We start from the raw sequence: 21,505 nt of genomic DNA, 5'->3' as shown, positions 1-21,505 counted from the left end.
TTAACTTGACGAATGGTCTAATCCAGAAAGGATCGAAGCTGTGCGTTTTGAGTAAGAAAATGGGCCCATTTTTTTCCTTTGGACCCAGCATGACCCATTTTCCCATTTATTTAATATAAAAGAAATGTATTTATTGATTGAATAAAACAGAATATATTAAAAATTAAAAAATGCAACTTGTTTTGTTAACCAACTGCTAATCTGGCTATATCTATACATCTACACCTACACACGTTGTATTGACCTAACAGATGCGCCCTTTGTGGGGCCAACATGATATTTATTAACCCAAAAGAAGATTTTTTTAAATAATATTTAAATATTTTTTAAATTATTTATGTTTTACTCTCCACATTAATATTACAACAAATAATATCATATTTTATGTAATAATAATTAATTAATTATTAATGATAAAAATTCTTCATTGTCTGTTAAATAGTCTAATTTATACTAAATACCATATTAATCTCTACCTAAAAGGATCCTCATCCACCACTCAAACACACACTTTCCATGTGTACAATCCTCTTGTCCAAATAAGTAGGTCCAAGTGTCAACCGAAGAACCTTGGGCGACAATTTTGATGCAATAGTATTCGCATATAAACTGAGGGAAACGGCAGAGCCAGGCATAGATAGGAAAGCGTAAGTGACTTTTTGTCTGAACCAACAGCGAGGAAAAACCTTAGAGAGTTCAAAAGATCGAACATGGTTGGTCCAGGCAGACCTCTCTTCGTTCTTTTTGGATCTTCCATCGTTCAGTTCAGTTACAGCAACCAAGGCTGGGGTGCGATTCTTGCTGATATATATGCTCGCAAGGTATCTGTTTTTATTCCAATCTTTTACTTCTATTACTACTACATATATCGAATTGCCTTTCTGTTCTTTTCCGTAATGTTCTTGTTTTCCTTCATTGCATTTATACTTTTTTCTGGGGGTTTTACTGAAAACGAGATTGATTTCGTTGATACCCAGAATTAGTCTCAAGCTTAAAAAGTTGTGGACTTGGTGTTTTGGTTTTGGTTTTGTTTGTTGGGGAAACTCTAGTCTACCTGTGTCTTGTCTTATCAGCTTTTTTGATGAACAGAGAAAGAGATTCACATCTTTTCCCTGGTGGCGGGATCCACATTTCCTTTTGATTTTCTCATAAAGATTAACATTATTTTCCTCGGAAAAGGATAATGATTTCCTCTCTCTTAACGGATTTCAATCCTTTTTTGCCTCTTCTCAAGTTAGAGCTTTGGTTCTTGGTCATGTTTTTGGTGCTATTTGTGTTCTGCAGTTCTTTCTTTTGTTTTGCTTCTTAGTGCCCTCAGCTTGCTTTCCCAGTTCTCCTAGGGAGGGAAATGATAATGCAAACCACCAAACTTATCCATAGTTAATTTGCAATTATTGCTATTTGAAATAACAGCACCAAACACTTGGTAGATGGATATTGTTAGAAAAAGAAAAGCTGATAGATTCCTACTTGGACAAGTCTAGTGTACAGATGTAAAAGCTTTGAGTATGAAATCCATCCACTAGCAAATAATGGAGCTGATGAGAATGACTTTATACTTTATCTTTTGCCTTTTTGAAGAAAAAAGTAAAGAAAAATTAAAGATTTGGAAGCACAGCCAAAATGATTTATTGCTTTGTTTTGTTATGTCAACTTCCAAAAGGAAAAAAACAACATTAGTTGTATGTAAAAGTCTTTCAACAATGAGATTTTTGCATTAGAAAATGAAGGGGAAGAAAGAAAGTAAGAGAGCACTCACACACATTACCTTTTGTTCTTTGTTAAAGCCAAATAAATAGAAACTGTGGATTCTTTTTAAGGATAAATTACATGAAAATATCCTATGATGTGAGGTAGAATAAATCTGCCCCTTGAGGTTTAAAATTTGACACTTATACCGTGTCTAGTCCTGTTACTTTTCTATTTAACATCGTTAACCTTATTTCAAGAATTTTTCAAGTTCTTTTTTCAGAATTTATTTTATCGTTAATATTAATTTAATGAAATATGAAATGTGTTAATTTAGTATTCTTAATGGTGTAACGAAAGTTCTAACAAAAAAAAAAAACAGAGTATTTGAGTGTCAAATTTTAAACTTTGTGGGACAAATTTATTTCGCTTCAAACCACACGAGTGTTTTTTGTTATTTACCCCTTTTTTTTAATATGTAAAATTCTAGAAATGCTTTGGTTTAGTGGTTAATTCATGTTTATTGCCATGAGAATTTCTGTTGTTATATTGAGGAGTAACATTTGCTTCATTTCATGCCTTGAATCAGTAGAATTCTATATTTGAATCATAGTGAAATCAATATTGTGGATATCTAGCTGAAAGAATGAAGCTCTGTGATATATGCCAAGGTTTCTACAAGTAAAAGGCTTTACTGCATAGTCAATTCTTAAACATACATCACAGTGTTAAAACTAGATTTTGTCTGTAATTGGAAATAGGCAGACATAGTACTGCGAGGATACTCTGGCTGGAACTCAAGGCGTGCTTTAAAGGTTCTGCATCAAGTCTTTCCAAAGGTATCATATGTTTTAAGGCTGACTTAGTGTCTAGGTTTGGCAATTTGTTCTTGATCTTTGTTCACGAAAGCATAACGTGAAAAACGGATGCTGAATTTCTAGCTGTTCTTGTTATGAATTAAGGATGCTGGTGCACAACCTTCGTTGGTGATAGTCTATTTTGGTGGCAACGATTCAATGGAACCCCATCCACTTGGCCTTGGCCCTCATGTACCTCTTCCGGAATATGTTGAGAACATGAAGAAGATTGCTATGCATCTCAAGGTACATTCTCCAACCCAAATACTGTTCCGATCAGTTCTCTTTGTGTTTCCGAATTACCTGCCTAAACTACGTATGCCAGAACATTAAAAAATAACATGAAATATTAAACTCATCTGGTATAAACTGTTGACATTCTGTCACGGAACCATCTTCAAGCACTACAAGGTTTCAATATGAGACTGCTTTGCTTTTTGATCTTCAGGGCCTATCAGACAAGACTCGTGTAATGTTTCTTTCTACTCCTCCAGTTAATGAGGAACAAATATCTCAAACCCTTGGTGTTCAAGGTCGAAGCAATGAAGCCTGCCAAATTTATTCTGAAGCTTGTTTGAAACTATGCAAAGAGCTGGATGTAGAAGGTATTGATCTTTGGACTGCAATCCAGCAAAGAGCTGATTGGAAGACAGCTTGCTTTACGTAAGTTTGGTTTCACACCACTCAAAACACTTCCTCGATTTGTCTAGCTTTATGCCGATGGAACTGTACTGGGATGATCTCTGATTCTTTTTTGGTACAGGGATGGCATCCATCTCTCCTCTGAGGGGAGCAAGATAGTTGCTAAAGAAATCTTGAAAGCCCTGAGAGAGGCAAAGTGGAAACCAAGTTTATACTGGAGGACATTACCAACAGAATTCGAGGAGGATTCGGCCTATGATCCCATCTGTCAAGACGGGAGGAGCACCCTAAACATTTCAGAGCTTGAATTTTCACGAAGTGTGCAATGGGAATAGTCTTCGTTAATGGCATCTAGACCTATTCACTAAAAGTTGGTTTCCTCAAATGTAGCTGAACATTGCATGTAACCAAAGAGGCTGCAAGTTGATTGTATTTGATTTTACACAGATGCCCTGGAAGCACCCTCATTTAAACCTTTGGAATAAATAAGCCTTTGAAAATAAATGACATAAACTTCATATTTAACCCACTTCATATTTGGTTAAGTTTTCGGATTCACACGTTTTGACAAATGAAATTCTCGACAACCAGGTTACTTCAAAGTTAAAACTCTCCAATTAACAGTCTAAAATACTTTCGGCAACAAATGAGCCTTTAACAGCAACACGAGCTTCAATGAGAATTAACCAGGCAAGAAAAGCATAAATTGGCCATTAATTTTTCTGTTCTCTGAAGGTTATATTACATCAAAAACAAGTTCTACAAACCCAGTTCCCATGTGTCAACTGTCAAGGATACCTCAATTACATGCCCAAGCCAAATGTGTAACATTTTAATCAAACAAAAAAATAATAATACATACAAAAGGCGAGCAAAACAAGCATAAAGAAAGGCAGCAGCAGCACTCAACGTGCTCCTACTTTAGACAACCAATTGGACTCAGACGATGTTTGCCTAAACTCTCTAAACCTTCCACATTGTAACAAAACCAGGCCTTAGGCATCTGAGCATATGGAAACACACTCTGAAAGGGATGATAAAACAAGAGAATTCTGATTGTGCAAGAGGGTGCATCACCTTCTAGGGAAAACATTCTTACGAGGAAAGTTGGAACCTGCCGCTAGGTTTTTTTCTTCTCCATCCCTGAAATGTTCAAACAAGAACGAAATCAGACCTTGGAATCCAGGAAGCATGCACAGGCAATTACTCAGAAGAATGAAAGGAAAGAGAGAAAAGTGAAGATAGCTGAAAACTTACAAAAGCAACATAATACACGAAGGTCAATCCCGCTAGAACAACGAATGCAATTTGAAATACATTATACCTGTAATGCCAATATGCCCAACAACATCAGTAGAACACATACATGCCTGATCAGGGTAAAACTCGGAACTCAAACAGTATAAACTCACTTGTACAAATATTTAATTCCACGAAGAGATTGCAATGTGTGGCCGAATATTTCCTGGGCAGCAGTTGCTTGAGCATAGTACCCAAATGCTGTGGAACAGAACTGTATGACACTGAAATCGCAAACACAGACAACATTCCCATCAAATAATGTTGAAAAAACTGAGTTCCAATTAAATGACAACATATAATTCCCTAATACACTTTTCAACAACCAAGCACAAATCTAGAGACAACATTTCAACAATGTTCCAATAGCAAACACCTTGAGATAACATAGAAACAGGATTGAGTGAATGAGCTATGTCACCAAACCTTATTGAGCACAAAAGAATAAGTGCCACATTGAACAGAAAAGAGTTCATTAGAGTAGCTCCCCACCTAAGAAAAAGTCCATTAAAACATGTCAGTCAGCTAGTGACTTTCTCAATGATAAAAAAATTAACCAAAATGCCATCAATATGAAATCCCTTACTTCATAGGATGAATAGTAATGAAAACTAATCTCAGACCAAGCATCATTGCACCCGCAATCACAGCAAGCAGAAGGTAGAAGCAAAAGAATGCAAATGCTACAGTACCCAGAAGACCTGGCAAAATACAAAATATAAATCTCCCATGAATCTAAAAGTGGAAAATAAAGAAAAGTTAGAAAATGGTTTAGGAATTACCCCATATATCATCCAGCTTAATGAAGACCTCATTTAGGAAAGGAGAGAGTGGTGGATCAATCAGAAGGTAAATGATAATATGAGCAACCCAAGCTACTGAAACAATCAACCTAACAAAATGCAGAACAAATTGCATGTTAGATTACTCCTTACACTAAGTTAGGGGGCCATCATCATCAGTTTACTGGATTGATAAACTTTCATGAGTTTGTTGCAATTCACTTATTCTACAGATAGCAGCAATTCTATTTCTCTTCGGTGCATATAAGCGCTCGCCCTTTAAAATTCCCTGTTATTATAGCTCATTTACATAAAGCACTGTCTTCCACAGGGTACATGAAAGTATCCAAACTCAGTAGCTAATTCACGACACAAAATATAGCTATGGACATCAAAAACGAACTATATGTACTAAAATGCATGACATAAGCACTCACCCAAGAATTCCCAACACAAGTTTTCCCAAGTATCCAAGAACTGTCAAGGCCCAGGCAGTTTCAGCCTGAAATGTCATGGCAAGGGAGTTAATATTGGAAGAGAAAAAAAGATGGGGTGAGGGGGAATGGGACTGTAACCAAGTTTCATGTGTACATGAAGATCAGCAAGACATATTAGTTACCTTTTCACCTTGAGGGTACATCTCTTCCAAAAGCTTTACATCTTCTTCCAACTGAAGCAACTCCTGTAAATTTAATCAAGAATGTTACAAATTCAATAGCCATGAATACTGAACCAAGGAACAAAATAATGTTAAAACACCATTCAACAGCTATTTCATCAGTCATCACCCTAAAAGACATCCTCTCACTAGATATACTTCAACTCTCCCACGAGTTGAAGCCGTAATTGCAATACAACTAAGCTTAATAAACATAAAGATTATAACACAAACCAAATTGTTGAAAAAATCTGATCTTTCAACTCAAAAGGAAAAGCATATAAACAAACAACATTAAAACTAGAGGGATCTAGAACTCATGACTAAAGCTAGCTTTGTCACCATAATTATTGTCATAGAGAATGACAACATCGAATTCAAAGACAAATGCAGATTACGGACTTTACATATACCTTTTCCACAGCCTTAACATTTTTACGCCACTTTCTACCCTTGGAACCATTTCTTTCTTCTTGATGAAGTGCATCAGCCGCTTTCTTCAACTCTCTTGCCTTTTTACCAAGTTCGGTTGCTTCCTACAAAAAATCAAAGGCAACTATGAGTAATTACAATAAAATGTGAAAATATCAATCACTAAGAACTACTTCAGCGTGTGAGTTTGTATGGAAGCATAATAAGCTACAAAAAAAGCACCTTAATATACTGTGAGCGAGTAATAACAGCCTTTGGACGGCGGATAAATGAAGCGATAAGCCCAAGAGGTAGAGAAGCAATACCTACACCACCAAATATCTGACAAGAAATTTCAAGATGTAAGCAATGTATTCTGGCCAAAAAAAAAATCAACATTTACAAATTAGAATTGCTCACTAAATTCCTATCAGAAACATAATGTTAAAATTAGCAAGAAACTCAATACCGAGAAAAGAACAGATCCAACAATAGTAGCAAGAGCAACTACATATTCTGGAAAAGTAGTGCGCATGGTCCATGTTTTCTCTGATGAAGCATTAGCAGTATATGCAGAGCACTGTTCAAAAAGGGAAAATGAGGAAACAGGAGGCAAAATAATGAGCTTAAGGAAACTAAGTTGATGGCAAACCACAATATTCTACTACAATACAGAAATGATAGCAGTGCATATTAAATGGAAAAATCAATTACTAACCGCTCGTGCACCACTTCCACCAATACATGGCTGACCACTAGAGAACTCCCAGGTACTTGGAAAGTTAGTAGTGGCAGAAGACAGGTGCCTAACAGTAAAATCCACCTTTCCAACTAGTCCTGATATTTAACAAAAATGAATAAAATCAATGGTAATAAAACCAGAAAACAAACACACACATTCAACAAATGCAAAAACAATGGCTTAGTTATCTGCTTAGTCTCAGTTCTAGCATGCCTGCTTATCTAAAATATTTGCTAAGATCTTGTAATTGTAAGAGCACTTTCAATTAAAATCTGCATTCAAATATTGCAGTGATTAATACCACACTCCTACTCCTAGATTAACTTTCAGCTCAATATTCCATGGCATGAAGAAAACTTATAATTACAGAGAAATACTAATGAAGATAAAATTTAAAAAGGGGGAAAAAGAAAAAGAAAAACCAACCATATAGAATGCCAAGCAGGAGAGCACAAACAATGGCCGTTGTCACCACCCACAGCAACGCGCTCTTTATCCGTTTGCCAACACTCCTGCAATCGAAACCAGATGAACAAGATAAAAGAAAAAATATATATAGAAATGCATCAATATACTCAACGATTTTTAACAATCAAAGTCCTAGAAACACACTTATCCTGGTCTCCTTCGTAGTAGAACATGGCGAAGGGGATTATGAAGAAAACCAGCACGGCATCAACGATATAAACAGCGAGCCAGAGATCCTTCATAGGCAAGGTGAGTTTACACGCGCCATTGTATATCGCGTTCCTACACGCCTGCCGGTTGGCGACATCAGCCGGCAACATGAGAATGGAAATGGCGGCGATGGAGAGCCCGAAAACGACGACGAATTTGGGGAAATACGCTTGGTTAGCGTCGTCCGGGTGCTGGTAATTGACGAGGAGGTAGACATTGAAGAGGAACACTAGGACGCATACGATTATGGCGACGATTACCAGAGCGAGGTTGAAATCGCCCATCGTTAAAAGCCCTCGACTCGATTCGAATCGAATCGATAGCGGTAGATTCAACAGGAGATTTGAGAAATTAGGGTTTGCTTTTAACCCTTCGAATTTTAATTCGAAGAATTTCGTAGATCTGAGCTTTCCTCTGTGTGTGTGTGTTTTTTTGAAAGGGAAAGGGGGGAGGTTGGGCTCCGGTGAGGTGGTTTGTTGAATTTTGGGGTTAATTTTGACGTGTTGGAATTAAATGACGTTATTATCCTTGTGAATTGGTTAAATGACGGGTTGAAAATAGCGAGGAAGAGAGTTGCAGATGGGGTTGAATGTAACATCACCTTATATTCCCGTGACAAGCATCGAACCAGCCTGTCCAAGGCAAGAAGTTGTTTTTTTAAAAAAAAAAAATTTACATGTAAGAAATAACGCTATTTGAACTTTTAGACCGCTTTCTTTATCTTTTATTCCCGTAGAGAAATTCTCTCAATTTTGTTCTTTTTTTTTTCCTCAAATCTTTTATTGTTCTTAATTATACCCTTCAATTGATATAAAAAAATAATTAGTAATTCTTTTTAGGTACGTAAGATTGAGATACTATTATGAATGAAAATTCTAGCTCAAGCTCCTCACATTTTATTAACGAACTCTTAAATTTTAATTTAAAACTAAACAAGTTTTTAATTTTAACAAAGATTTAACTGTCATTAGATTCGATGTTAATTGACTTTTTTACTCACATGATATATTACTTGACGAATTAACATGATAATGTGATTGTTGACGTGGCTAAAAAAATATAATGAGTTTGGTCACATTAGTTGTGCGTGACCTCACCAATTCACTAAATCATATATCATGTGGACAGGAAAAATAATTAATATTGACTCTAATATTGATTAAATTTTTATTAAAATTAAAAGCTCGTTCGATTTTAAATCAAAATTTAAGAGTTTGTTTGAATGCAATAATTAAATAAATGATGATAGTACGTAAAATGTTTTTAGGATTGAAGCCATAATTTTAAGACAATATAAGCAACAAGTGTCTTATTTACTCATGTTCTCACCTAAAGACTTTTTTATGTTGTTACTTAGTGCATGTTTGGTTTAACTTTTTTTCAGTTTATCTATTTATTGAAAGTAAAAGTTAGGCCAAATATAATATTTTGAAAAACTCTTAAAAAAAAGTAACTTTTTTTAAAAACAAAATTTTTAAAAAAAGAGCTTAAAAAAAATCTCAAATGATGAGCTTTTTCTTCTGTTATTTTAAAAATACAATTAAATTTTTATTTTTATTTCAAAAATATCTTCAATTGTTAAAAATAATTACAATATTATTTTTTTTTAAAAAATACTTTCTATGATAATTTTAACAAAAATTATAATTTATAAAAAAGAACTTATAAAAAAAATTTACCAAACAACTTTAACTTAATTTTAAAAATTATTACTTTTCATAAAAACTTCATAATAGCTTTTATGTTAGAAAAAAGTCAAGTCAAACAAGCTCTTAATTTAATCTTAACAATGGCTTTGCCTCTATTTGAGCATTAACCACACGTAATGTCATCAAGGGAGAAGAAGTAGTTGCCATTTTGGGCTAGTCATGAATTGAGAAGAGAAGCGTAGCATGAAGAGTACCTAGCATTGATTGCATTATCAAGCTTATATCTTCATCAGAAACTAAACCCAAATGGCAGAGCAAAACATCAAAATGGGAAGCTTTTTTCCTCATTTTTTGAATTTCTAGCGCAACCCTTTTCAGAGAACTACTTAGTCATCCTGATATCACCTCCATTTCACCTGTATTTTGTCAGTTCCTTTCATGGCGATGGCTACAACTTTTTGCACTGCTTCTGTAATGATTCCGAGTAAATAATTATTTGTTGATTATGTACCTTGCTGGTGGTTGGTTTATGTATGATGGAAATCTTAATCTTTTCAATTTTCCTGGGAATTTCAGACTGTGACTGTGACCACCATTTCTTTTGATTCTTAATCTATGCCTCATTTGTCAAGAGAAAGAGTTTTCATGCATCAGTTGGACCCAGAGTCCTGGATTTAACTTTTAACAGGAACACGTGAAATGATTATATTTTGTCAAATATTTAGACAAAAAGTTATCTCAATTTTGGGTACAAACTCCTTTCCCTGTATCCTGGAGGACTAGTGGGTAGAGGAGAGAAAGACAGCTGCTTGGTTTTTTTTTTTTTTTTCTTACAATTTCCCCTGTTTTTTCGTACACGATGCCGCCACAGAGCCTGTACCGAGCTGACAACAACTTTCCATCTACTTCTTGATGAATGACTCTTTTATTCGTTCAATCTTTGCCTTGAATTGCTTTGCCGGATCTCCCATTCAAATTCTGGGATTGAAACCTGGCAGCAATTCTTTCCTGCCATTACTCTTTGTAGAATAACTCTCCCCGGTAATACCCTGAATCCATTATTTACTATCCTGGAAGATTGGCTCTATCTGGCAATAGTTTTCTCAAGTTCCAGATTTTCAACTTTCGTTTCTTTCTTTAGCGTTGATCTGACAACGTTTCTGTCACTGTCATTCATTCCGATGATGGAGATGGGGAAAAGGGTTAACACCAGATTCAAAATGCAAACATCCAAGACTACGAAATTAATCAAACAAGGATTCATTTAGCAGGAACTGGGAAGAACATTAAATGCTGTCTTCAACTTGTAAATTTATACATTGATAAATGAAATCCAAGCAAGTTTTTCACATGGATTATGCAGATTGTATATCAGAGAAACTCTTTTCGAGACAGGGCATGTGAAAATCTAGCTGGAAAGCCAAGGGAAAAGCTTTAAAGCTTGATGAATTTCATCCGGATCTTGTACCACCCTCCCTTGCATAATCCGATAGCCTTCCATCCTTGTCTGAATAAAGATCTGATATCATTACGTTTTACTACCTTCATTTGATTATGTCCATCTGCCATTTCCAAACTTGCAAATGAATGTACTCTTCCCTATGATCTTACCCTTTTTCCATTGATGGTGCTTCATCTTTATACTAATAGTTGATGGCGCTGCTACCAGTCTCCTTTACCCAAGCAACAGATTCAGTTCATTGGCTTCGATTGTTGCTTGCGCCAGTTCTTTGTTAGAGGCTCTAATGAAATCCCAACTATTTTAGTTTTATCCGTGCTACTTCTACCGGCGGTTGGACAGTTTTTTCTATGGTCGGAAATTCGCCGGATTAATGCCGCTAATGTATTGATTAAACCGTATTTAGTTTTCTAACATATGATATTAATTATATGATAACACTCTTTTATCTCATAAATCTCAATTTATCCGTTTTAAACCTTAAATTCCAGACTTCTAAAGGTTAGGAATAAAATATCTTTTTGAAAATTATTCGACAACATGACTGTTTTTTAAATATTATTTAAGAACAATTCAATAATTAAGAATAACAATAAATACGATAATTATGATTATATTTTTTTATGAAAACAGCATCGATTATTCTTAATTAATATTAATTTTATATGTCATATAAGATTATATAATATCACTCTTTTATCTCAAAATTTCGGTTCACCCACCTTAAAATTTAAATTCGAAACTTTTAAAAATAGAATTGGGTTTGGAAATTGTTCAAGAGTAATAATCAGTGACAGAAACAAATGCCGACAATTATATCTTCCACCAAACCAACGGCGACTATTCAATTCTACCTAACCAAATTTTCGTTTTGACTTTCAACCATCCAATAACCTCATGCCACGTCAGAAAGCAACCCCGCATGTAACTACCTTAGCAGATATTAACCGTCACCTCTTCCCGGCTTACTCCAACTACCAGTCGTAGCAAGAAGAAGAAGACTGATCGGTGAGCTTCCAGTTAACTCCGATTCTTCCACTCTCCTTCATGGACTCTGCTCCCCCAATTCTCCAAACTTCCATTTCTTTAATCCCTAGCGTCAGGGTTTCCTTCTCGATTTCTCAAATATGGCGGAGCCAAATCGGAGTTCACCTTCCGCCTCCGCCTCCGCCTCTGCCTCCTCCTCCTCTTCATCTTCGTCTTACAGGGAGGATTCAGGCGGTGCGGCCGGGGCGGCGGCGTCGTCTTCGGGTACTTCTTCGCAGGTTCGAGAGGAAGAGGAAGGGCAAGATCACGAGTATCGGCAGCATCTGCAGCATTTTCATAACCCTGAGCTAGAGAATCAGCACATTGACCTAGTTTCTTATAGAGGTAACTTATCTGGTTTCGATGATTCGTCAACGGTGATTGGAGACGACACGTGGTCTTGCATCATCGTGGTTCTCACTTTTTGGTTTTTCGGTTAGTACCCTTTTCCCCTTTCTCATGAATCGCTCGTTCTTTACATTTGAAAGTAAAAGCTTTTATCTTATGTTGATTCTTTTCGATTGATTTTCTTTTTGAATCGAACAGTGTCTATGACTTTGATTTTGGGTGTTTACGGGGCGGTGAATATACGGGTCGGTCCGAATTGTTCCCTTCTACTTCAACCGAATCCTATTTTTGTTCAGAGTGTAAAGGTGATTTGCCTTTTTCTTTTTTCCTTTCTAATTTTTTGATTCGTTTCATGCTTTTTCTTTAAAGGGAAGGGTGGTTTTTGGGTCTATATCTTATTTGGCTTTGTGTTAGGTTGAGGAGGTAGATGATACCAAGCCAGGGCTCAAACTATATGGATTTTATAAATCTCCATCTCTTGATGTAGTGACTACCTGGTCTGAAACTCGTACCGCTACTGTTCAAGCTGATTCTCACAAGGCAAGTTCGGTTTCTTGTTCTGTTTTTTGCTTGAATGTTTTGGTTCTGAACTTGTATTTCATTTCCCAAATTTTTTTTATATTATCCAGGAGTGGATTCATTATCTGAACAGGGGCTCTCAAGTTAATATTTCATATAATGTGAACTCAGCAGGCTCCTCTGTTTTCCTTATAATTGCTCAAGGTATCCTGAAACACTAAAAGCTTTTTCAGAATGTGTTTCTCAAAGAATTATTTTCACAAAGTGTGTGTGGAAATGCTGTAGATTAAGTAATTGAATCCTGGGAATCTGATGCTTTAATTCATTTTGTCACATTGCAGGCAGTGAGGGCCTTTCTCAATGGCTTGAGGACCCAACATATCCTAACACCACTTTGTCGTGGAACATTGTTCGTGGTGAGATGGAAATGCAAAAGTATGAATGTTCTTACTATATAGAGTTTTATGCTGACTTTGATATTACTTTTCGGCAGGAAGTGGTATGATTCAGCAGGATATATATAGATCTTCAAGTTACTATATTGCACTGGGTAATTTGAACTCAGAGGATGTGGAGGTAATTGAAAAAATTTGACCTGCCGAGCTTGGTTTGTTGTTTTGGTTCTTTCATTGAAGTTCTGCTAAAATATTTGAGATATTGAGATCAAAACTTCATTGTCTTCTGTTACCAACCTCAGAAAAGAAACGTTTCATGGTGCTTGTCCCTTTTGATTTGTCAGAATTGATATTATGATATGATTGAAGAATCGGATTAACTTACTAAGAAAGGGTTACTTTAATCCATTTAAGCAATGCTACATTGTAACTGTGGTGGAAATATTATAAGTGCAGCAATGTCAAGTAAAACTTTGGGCTGAGGAGGGTGTTTATTTCTGCAAGGCTGCAGTTATAGAAGTATAGGAATCTATAATATGGATTGACATTTTTATGGTAAACATGAGAACATAAATGCTGCAAGTCTCAATTTACTTTAAAAGTTTGTATGAATGTCAGATGGACTAATGGGCAAAATTGAATAGCCATGGATCCATTTTCCTAACAATTATTTAAGCATATGACTTCAAAATATTAATTCCAAGAAACTCAGAACCTGCCAAGTCAGGTTTGAGAGGCAGGTATATATAATGGATATCTCAAGTTCAAGTAAATGCGCTGTAGGTGACAAAAAAGCCTATCATTCTCTCAGATTTCACTGAACCTTTTCTTTTTATTAGATGCTGTTCCCTTGCCCTTTTTTGTGTTCTTTGGTTTCATCTTTTCACATAAAAATTGAGTTGATTTTAACATTGAACAGGTGGAGTTAAACATCACAGTCAGGGCTTTCATCTACAATACAACTGAAGCTTACTACAGATGTACCTTCGGTAATGGCCTGTGTAGCTTGAGTGTTTTGTTTCCTCAGGGAAATTCTGTTGTCTTGACTTCTCCAGGTCTAGAACAGGTAAATCTCTTTTTATTTTAAACCTAAATCCTACTTTCTATGTCTTTCTTGAGATTATGTCGTTTTGAAGGCTGTTACAGCGGCATTCCTATGTTATTAGGCATGATAAATATATGTTCTAATGCTTCCGTCTGTGCTGAATAATTTCTTATCTTTTGAAGTGCTATACTGAATAATTTCTAAATCCTGTTTTAGAAAGTCTTTTCATTTTCTGTTCTCCCTCTTTTTGGCTACTTCAGAGTACATCTGCAGATGACTGGTCTGTCAGATTGTCATATGGACCAAGATGGATTATATATATAGTTGGCATTGGTAAAGTTCTTTCTTTTAATTACTCTCAATGCGCAACCTTTACAAATGTTTCATGTTTAAATCTTGAATTCTAATTTTCTTCTTAAAGGTGGAATGACAGCAATCATGTTGGTAGCCTTCAACTTCTTAAACAAGTTCCAATTTACCCGTGGAGGTGAAACAAATCTTCATTATGGGGAGAATGCTTCTGCAAGGGCCCCTCTGCTTTCTAACAAAGATGATGATATCTCAAGTTGGGGTTCATCCTACGATTCTGTCTCAAGTGATGAGGCAGATCTTGAAGATTTTCTGGCAGCAGGTTCTGTTGAAGGGACATCAATAAGAGAAGGTGAAAACAGTAACAATACCCGACGTCTTTGTGCAATTTGCTTCGATGCTCCAAGGGACTGCTTCTTCCTTCCTTGTGGGCACTGTGTGGCTTGCTTTGCATGTGGATCTAGGTAACTACTTTGCATCCTCACCTTTTTTACACGAAAGGTTGCTTTGGAAATAGTCTAGCTTCATTCTTAACCCTGCTCCCAATTTACAACAGCAGGCTGTTCATCACCCTTAATGGTTCCCAGAACTTGAAATTTGCTCCTATCTGATGTTGTGCTGTAACTGATCTTTTGCAGAATCGCAGAGGCTGCTGGAACTTGCCCCATTTGCCGTCGGAACATGAAGAAAGTGAGGAAGATTTTCACAGTATAAGTCACATTGAGCTCCTTTGCCAGCAGCAGAGCTTGCACAGCCTGCCTGCTTCAATGAGTTGCAGTACGTTTTTGATGGGTCACTGCTTTTTATGCTCAAGTAAATGACACTCAGAAGGGGGATTATAAGCATTGATTTTTTTTAAAAGATGGAAGGAGCCATGCATTTTGTTTCCCTGGATGGCCTTCCACCATGTAATACTATCATCGGTACATAATGTTCGAGTAGACCAAGTCAAAGCTTCCAATGTAACTCTTTTCATTTCCCCCCCATTGATTACCAATTTAAGGCGCAGCAACTTCAAACTGAGATACTGTACCTTCCTGTCCTTCATTCTTTGGTATCTTTCAGCCTTCTCAACAGCATCAAGTAAACGACTAATCCAATCCCGTTTTTAATGCTTTTAGAGTATTTCTTACTATATTTTTTAATATTATATTCGAACATTTAATTCAATAATAAATATAAATATCTTTTTATTTAAAAAATAAAGTCGAATCCTTTATTAAAAAAAAAGGGTTCGGATGCTTTTTTTTTTAAATAAATAAAATTCAAATTTAATCAAAACTTAATCAATTTGTTTTATATTACAGTTTTAAAAAACAATAGTAAATCTCATAATAATTATGCATTAGAATAAAATTAAATATTTAACTGTTTTGATTATAATAAATTAAGGATGAAATGACAGGAGGGAGAAGGAAGATTTGCTTCTTTTTCTTTTTTCCACGAGGAAGTGGACTGGCGGAAAGAGAGTCAAAGCCATAGTTGACAGAAGTTGCAGTAGACAAGTTCGAGAAGCTTTCCTTTTCCTTTCTCTATTTCCCCCCACCTTCTGAACGTGGGGATCAAGATAACTATGGCCAACAAGATTGGAAACGAGCGGCGGCCTTCACTGCCTTCCTCCCAGCCTCTTAATATACTTTCTTTTTTCCCATCCCTGTTTTTGGCCCACCGCTTCTTCAGACCATGGTCATAATCATGACAGTGACATCAAAGTCAAAATTTTATTGTTAATAAAATATAACCTAATGTTTTTAGTCAACAGATTAATTGAACTAACTTTGACTACTTTATTTAACGAATTGCACAAAATCAACCAAGTTCGAGCTAGTTTATAATTAATTTATTCATATTATTAGTTAAATTTAATTAAGTAAAATTGTGATATTTTATAATTTGATTCGAATAAGTTTTAAATTAAAAAATTAGGTTTGGACAATGATCACAAAATATTTGTTTTTCGAATTTGATTATAAATGTTATTTTTTAATAATTAAATTTAATTTGATGTATTATAAAAATTATTTTAAATTTGAATTTTTATGAATATTGGTAATTAAATTTGAATGTTAAATATATTAATTGAATTCGGGTAAACTATATAATTAAATTTTAATGGAATTCGGGCATCTATTTGGTGATATTCTTTAAGTCTTTCTTAAAAAAAAGAAAAACAATTAAGGGCAAATAAAGTACAATTAATTATTTGCCATTAACAGCTTAAAATAATCAAATGCGGAGAAAGACTGCTGTGCCGCTACTTCCAACGAATGAATGGAAACCCGCCTTCCCACGTCAGCACACTTTCCCCGAACCGGGGTTTTCGCATAGCGAAATTGCGTGGCCTCCAACCCTACTATACACTATGTCTGAATCTCCTTTTAAGATTGCTTGAAACCTCTATCTCCACCGTCCGATGGAAATATCATTTACCAGGATGAACATCGTAGGCCAAATCAGGAAGAGTGTACGTAAACTAACCCACAGGGTAAGTCTCCTCACTTCCAAGCAAGAACCATTCAAAACTCTCGTCTACTTAAACCTATCTCTCGCCACCTTCTCTGCTTCGCCTCTTCTCTCCCAATTCCTTCAATTATCTTCTATTTGGGTTTTGTTTTTGGATTTTGATCTTTCCATTTGCAAAGGAAAAAAGCTCGTCTCTCTTTCTGTTTCTGTAGCTTTTTGGGTATGGCAGGAACCGGGGTGGTTGCTGTTTATGGAAACGGGGCGATAACCGAAACCCACAAGTCTCCTTTCTCAGTGAAAGTTGGGTTGGCGCAAATGCTCCGAGGCGGGGTCATCATGGACGTGGTCACCCCGGAACAAGCCCGCATCGCTGAAGAAGCGGGAGCCTGCGCCGTCATGGCTCTCGAGCGAGTCCCGGCCGATATCCGAGCTCAAGGCGGTGTGGCCCGAATGAGTGATCCACAACTCATCAAGGAAATTAAGCAAGCGGTTACTATCCCCGTCATGGCTAAGGCCCGTATTGGTCATTTCGTTGAGGCCCAGATCCTTGAAGCCATCGGAATCGATTATGTTGACGAGAGCGAAGTGCTTACCCCAGCCGACGAAGAGAACCACATTAACAAACATAATTTTCGGATTCCTTTCGTTTGCGGGTGTCGGAATTTGGGGGAAGCGCTTCGGAGGATCCGGGAAGGAGCTGCTATGATTCGAACCAAAGGAGAAGCTGGGACCGGCAACATTATCGAAGCCGTTAGGCACGTGAGGTCCGTGATGGGAGACATTAGGGTGCTTAGAAACATGGATGATGATGAGGTTTTCAGCTTCGCTAAGAAAATTCAGTCCCCATACGATTTGGTCATGCAGACGAAGCAACTGGGGAGGTTGCCCGTGGTGCACTTTGCTGCCGGAGGAGTGGCGACGCCGGCTGATGCGGCGTTGATGATGCAGTTGGGCTGCGATGGAGTGTTTGTGGGGTCTGGGGTTTTTAAGAGTGGTGACCCGGCGAGACGGGCCCGGGCTATTGTCCAGGCCGTCACTCATTATAGTGACCCGGACGTGCTTGCTGAAGTTAGCTGTGGGCTTGGTGAGGCTATGGTTGGTCTTAATTTGAATGATAAGAAGGTTGAGAGGTTCGCGGCTCGGTCTGAATAATGTGTTTGAAGCTTTTCGGGCTACGTGGAGGTGAGAAATTCCACTGTTATTATATTTAATTTTTGTCTTTTTTAAGCGTTTAAGCTTGAAAATTTGATGGTATATAATGTATTTGATTTTTAAGTTGAATAATTTTTGTCTAGTAGTGAACTTTCTACTGTTCTTTTATTGGTTTTTGTATGTCAAATTTCTGAATTGGGAAATGGATTGGGTTATTAGCCGTGAATGGGGTATGACTGCTTTGTTTCTCTTTGGTGACATCAATGGTGATTCTTTATGCAAATAGTAAAGCTGCCTGCTAAAGTGATGAGTTTTTGAGAGATACTTGGCTTTCCTGTTCTTTTCGTATTGTTTACGCATACATAGCTTTGGATTCTACTATACTTTCCCGATTTTCAACATAGTTTGGTGACGATTTGGACTGCACCATTTTGATTATAATAAGTTGTTGATGCATTTCATTGAACTTCTACTGTGATGTTTTGTTGTCATATTCTTTTGTTACAATTTTGAAGTAGTTGGGAGGTAGTGATTGATAGCAAAAGGTGACTTGATGTTACTGGATTTTGACATAAATGATACTACTATAACATGCTTCCAAAGTGATGCTTGTAGTTAGTTGAGCTTCTGAATGTGAAGTCATTTATTCATTCCTCCCAATTTGTCCACTTGATGCTGGTATATTGGATTTTTGTTGTTAGTTTTTTGCTTTCTGCCGAATGCTTCATACGTTACTTGCTTTTGATATTTGAGCAATGTTTTGAAGCATTCATCATTGTGGAGAGGTTTTGATTGCCTTTGCAGGAATCCTTTCACCATGGGACTGGTACCATCGCCTGCATTATGTGCACTTTTTCCAGATTATGCAAGTCAAAAGTGTAGTTTTTGATACAGTGGGGTGTACCTTTATGTCTAAATGGATGTTTTCGATAAACTCTGCTGTTTCGTTATCTCTTTTAAGATTGCTAGGAATTATAACAGCTTGTCTCTGCATTCTGCAAGTATACTCATGTAATTTTTCGTTAATTAGGCTCTACAGAAACTTTACCTGCATTTTCAGATGGTATTGGTCCATGGTTTAAGTGGCTTTGCTGGTTACCAAATTTTCTTTTTGTTCCATCTTGATGCATGTATGCTATCCTACCTGCTGAATAAAATTTTCCATTACTTGGTCATCTAGCCTGTAATTATTTTTGTTGCTGGTAGCCCCCTGGTTTTTCCTCCTAGGAGAATCTCCCTGATGAAAAGCATACAAGACTAGAGCATAGACACTTCATATACTGTTTTAATTGAGATGAGTTATAGCCTTATTTTCAAACCCGAAAACCAGATCTGATCTGAAATTAGCTTGAACCTGAAATGACTTTGAACTTGTAATGTTCTGAATCTATAATTCAAAACGATCCAATCTACTTCTTCTAACAGAAATGAGATTCCTACTTTAATAAGCCATTTCTCTCAACTAAACATGTAAACATGTTGTAATTGGGGATGACGGACGGAAAGGTGGGTGGGGTTATGTGCTGCTGGTTTTAAACAAGATTTCCCCATTAAAACATGTTGCGAAGAAGAGGCATATGAATTCAATAAAAAGATCTCAGAACTCTGAAGCTAACATGAGCGAATTACAACAAACAGAAACTTGCTGATTAGCAAGGCTCGTAACTACTTCACAATTAGTAAAAACTTGAGCAGAAACGACTCTAGCTCCTCAAATTACTCTTTGCCCACGGCTTGTAAGAGAAGGAGCAATTGAAAAAAGTAGTACGAAGCACCCCCAAGCGTAGCATATTGCAACTTTTCAGGTCCTTCCACTTCCGGGAAATCACCATCTGCAGCACGATTGAATCCTCCGGCCAACCACCCCAAGTTCTTGTATCCTCCCTCGTATAACTTTGAAGTTGCCATCATGGACCTAATTAAGAACATCAAAACAAGTTAGTCGTAAGATGAACAGCCGCACCATAATCGGATGGCTGGCATGAAATTCTCACCTGAGCCCTTCGCCACAAGCTACAAGCAGCTTAGCATCCTTGTCAGGAACAGCAGCTTCTACCTCCCGGATGAAATTAGGATTAATCATGGTAAAGTTTTGGCCAGTCCACAGGCCAATGTAGCCAAAATGAACCCACTTCTTCAAAAGAGTAATGGGACTATTGTCCATGTCCTTGACGAAGAGGGGCACGTGAACTGACCCTTTGACGTGCGCTTTTTCTCGCTCCCACTCGGGTCTGATGTCAAGTAACCTGAACCCCTCGGAATTCATGGCCGTAGCTGCGTCCTTCGGCGGTATAGGCTTCACCTCCCCCGACTGAATTAGCTGCAGGGCGTTGCTTGACGCGGCAGCCACCCTAAAGGTTCGGGTTTTTGAGGAAGTGAAGAAAGGCGGCTGCGGTTGCTTCTCTTGCTTCAGCGTTGATGCCCGGAAGTGGTTCAGTTGAATCGCCATCTTTTTTTCTCTTATCCTGAAAATAGTTTGTCTTTCTTCACTTCTAAAGCTTTGTTGGAGCTTGGAGGAGCCCACGACGGTTTTTTGTCAATGGTTTTGTTTTTTCAACATTCGCCCCTTGAGTTTTGTATTATTCTGAAATTGACCCACCAAAGTTTTGTTTTTCTGAGGCAACCCACCAAAGTTATTTGAGGCTCAATTTTATGTCAGCAATGATATCTATGTCCCTTCAGGATAAACGCATTAATTTATTATAAGAGAATAAATTGTCTGAATTGAAGTACACATTATTTGGCATAAATTTTGTAAAAATCTTTATATTATACTTATTTATTTAAGTAAACCCTTAACATTTTATTACATTCAATTAATTCATTTATTTTTTATTTTAAATCAAATAAAAATTTTAATTTAATAAAAATGCATTCACAATTAGATTTAATACCAATTGTTTTTTTAATCACATGACATATAATTTAATTATTTGTAATTACGTCGTAGAATTAGAATTAAGAAAATGATTGATGGATGTAACTTTTTTTTTTCATTTTAATTTGTGATAAAAATATATAATTCTAAACTTCACTTGTTGATATCATAAACTTCAAATTACACACAAATTTTATTTTAAGACTATCTTTTTTTCTATGTTTTTCTTAATTCTATAAAATTTGTTTTCCGACTGGCTTAACACAATTAAGAAAAAATTGGTGTAAAAAAAATGAATATTGTAAATATTTATATAATAATAATAATAATAATAATAATAAGAATGATGTATCAAATATAAACGTATTAAAAAACAGTATAAAAGAAAAAAATGATTTGCAAGCGTGACTAAAATTACTGTTAAAGGTCTAGTAATACATAAATTACAATAAGGTATAAAAAAATAAAAAAACTTGAACCCTAGTAACTTACATTTCCCCTTCA

The 21,505-nt window shown here is 36.4% G+C and overlaps 5 protein-coding genes across 7 annotated transcripts; 3 read left to right on the top strand and 2 right to left on the bottom strand.

Annotated features, from left to right (window-relative positions):
• The first annotated feature begins 586 nt into the window (after window positions 1–586).
• On the top strand, window positions 587–3,717 carry LOC18597545 (GDSL esterase/lipase WDL1-like). The gene is made up of 5 exons (XM_007026646.3): window positions 587–821; window positions 2,451–2,528; window positions 2,652–2,792; window positions 2,995–3,209; window positions 3,310–3,717. Exons 1-5 carry the CDS (start codon window positions 711–713, stop codon window positions 3,521–3,523), a joined length of 759 nt encoding a protein of 252 aa, XP_007026708.3. The 5' UTR covers window positions 587–710; the 3' UTR covers window positions 3,524–3,717.
• Window positions 3,718–3,870: 153 nt separating this feature from the next.
• Window positions 3,871–8,228, bottom strand: LOC18597544 (LMBR1-like membrane protein). Of its 2 annotated transcripts, XM_007026643.3 has the most exons (14): window positions 7,693–8,228; window positions 7,507–7,592; window positions 7,057–7,175; window positions 6,808–6,918; window positions 6,582–6,680; window positions 6,341–6,463; window positions 5,889–5,951; window positions 5,707–5,771; window positions 5,270–5,379; window positions 5,074–5,188; window positions 4,914–4,979; window positions 4,601–4,711; window positions 4,446–4,512; window positions 3,871–4,331 (listed from the first exon to the last, which is right to left on the bottom strand). In XM_007026643.3, exons 1-14 carry the CDS (start codon window positions 8,040–8,042, stop codon window positions 4,284–4,286), a joined length of 1,533 nt encoding a protein of 510 aa, XP_007026705.3. In that variant the 5' UTR covers window positions 8,043–8,228; the 3' UTR covers window positions 3,871–4,283. The 2 variants fall into 2 exon arrangements, with proteins under 2 accessions (XP_007026705.3, XP_088662277.1); XM_088806151.1 differs by lacking the exon at window positions 3,871–4,331 and having other exon boundaries at window positions 4,392–4,512.
• A 3,598-nt stretch (window positions 8,229–11,826) lies between these two features.
• Window positions 11,827–15,531, top strand: APD2 (RING/U-box superfamily protein). Of its 2 annotated transcripts, none has more exons than XM_007026641.3 (10): window positions 11,827–12,327; window positions 12,439–12,545; window positions 12,655–12,780; window positions 12,870–12,963; window positions 13,101–13,175; window positions 13,253–13,335; window positions 14,074–14,220; window positions 14,460–14,532; window positions 14,633–14,972; window positions 15,147–15,531. In XM_007026641.3, exons 1-10 carry the CDS (start codon window positions 11,994–11,996, stop codon window positions 15,220–15,222), a joined length of 1,455 nt encoding a protein of 484 aa, XP_007026703.3. In that variant the 5' UTR covers window positions 11,827–11,993; the 3' UTR covers window positions 15,223–15,531. The 2 variants fall into 2 exon arrangements, with proteins under 2 accessions (XP_007026703.3, XP_007026701.3); XM_007026639.3 differs by having other exon boundaries at window positions 11,829–12,327; window positions 14,621–14,972.
• Window positions 15,532–17,055: 1,524 nt separating this feature from the next.
• Window positions 17,056–19,298, top strand: RSR4 (Aldolase-type TIM barrel family protein). The gene is made up of 2 exons (XM_007026637.3): window positions 17,056–18,153; window positions 18,928–19,298. The coding sequence occupies exon 1, from the start codon at window positions 17,194–17,196 to the stop codon at window positions 18,121–18,123; it is 930 nt and encodes a 309-aa protein (XP_007026699.1). The 5' UTR covers window positions 17,056–17,193; the 3' UTR covers window positions 18,124–18,153; window positions 18,928–19,298.
• Window positions 19,299–19,665: 367 nt separating this feature from the next.
• Window positions 19,666–20,635, bottom strand: LOC18597541 (Rhodanese/Cell cycle control phosphatase superfamily protein). The gene is made up of 2 exons (XM_007026636.3): window positions 20,118–20,635; window positions 19,666–20,038 (listed from the first exon to the last, which is right to left on the bottom strand). The coding sequence occupies exons 1-2, from the start codon at window positions 20,570–20,572 to the stop codon at window positions 19,840–19,842; spliced, it is 654 nt and encodes a 217-aa protein (XP_007026698.1). The 5' UTR covers window positions 20,573–20,635; the 3' UTR covers window positions 19,666–19,839.
• Between the last annotated feature and the right edge of the window lie 870 nt (window positions 20,636–21,505).

Source organism: Theobroma cacao, chromosome 5 (genome assembly GCF_053813885.1).
Source record: "Theobroma cacao isolate CCN51 chromosome 5, ASM5381388v1, whole genome shotgun sequence".
Classification (NCBI taxonomy): domain Eukaryota; kingdom Viridiplantae; phylum Streptophyta; class Magnoliopsida; order Malvales; family Malvaceae; genus Theobroma; species Theobroma cacao.
The sequence above is the reverse complement of the archived record's forward strand: the minus strand, read 5'-3'. Positions and strand labels throughout refer to the sequence as shown.

Excerpts from the sequence above, each read along its gene's own strand:
- LOC18597545 (XM_007026646.3), top strand. The coding sequence starts at position 711 with ATGGTTGGTCCAGGCAGACCTCTCTTCGTTCTTTTTGGATCTTCCATC. Across the intron at positions 822-2,450 it reads CTGATATATATGCTCGCAAG|GCAGACATAGTACTGCGAGG; the intron begins GTATCTGTTTTT and ends AATTGGAAATAG. Across the intron at positions 3,210-3,309 it reads TGGAAGACAGCTTGCTTTAC|GGATGGCATCCATCTCTCCT; the intron begins GTAAGTTTGGTT and ends TTTTTGGTACAG.
- LOC18597544 (XM_088806151.1), bottom strand. The coding sequence starts at position 8,042 with ATGGGCGATTTCAACCTCGCTCTGGTAATCGTCGCCATAATCGTATGC. Across the intron at positions 7,593-7,692 it reads TACGAAGGAGACCAGGATAA|GAGTGTTGGCAAACGGATAA; the intron begins GTGTGTTTCTAG and ends TTTCGATTGCAG. Across the intron at positions 6,681-6,807 it reads TTGGATCTGTTCTTTTCTCG|ATATTTGGTGGTGTAGGTAT; the intron begins GTATTGAGTTTC and ends ATTTCTTGTCAG.
- APD2 (XM_007026639.3), top strand. The coding sequence starts at position 11,994 with ATGGCGGAGCCAAATCGGAGTTCACCTTCCGCCTCCGCCTCCGCCTCT. Across the intron at positions 12,328-12,438 it reads TCTCACTTTTTGGTTTTTCG|TGTCTATGACTTTGATTTTG; the intron begins GTTAGTACCCTT and ends TGAATCGAACAG. Across the intron at positions 14,533-14,620 it reads TATATATATAGTTGGCATTG|GTGGAATGACAGCAATCATG; the intron begins GTAAAGTTCTTT and ends TTCTTCTTAAAG.
- RSR4 (XM_007026637.3), top strand. The coding sequence starts at position 17,194 with ATGGCAGGAACCGGGGTGGTTGCTGTTTATGGAAACGGGGCGATAACC.
- LOC18597541 (XM_007026636.3), bottom strand. The coding sequence starts at position 20,572 with ATGGCGATTCAACTGAACCACTTCCGGGCATCAACGCTGAAGCAAGAG. Across the intron at positions 20,039-20,117 it reads GCTTGTGGCGAAGGGCTCAG|GTCCATGATGGCAACTTCAA; the intron begins GTGAGAATTTCA and ends GTTCTTAATTAG.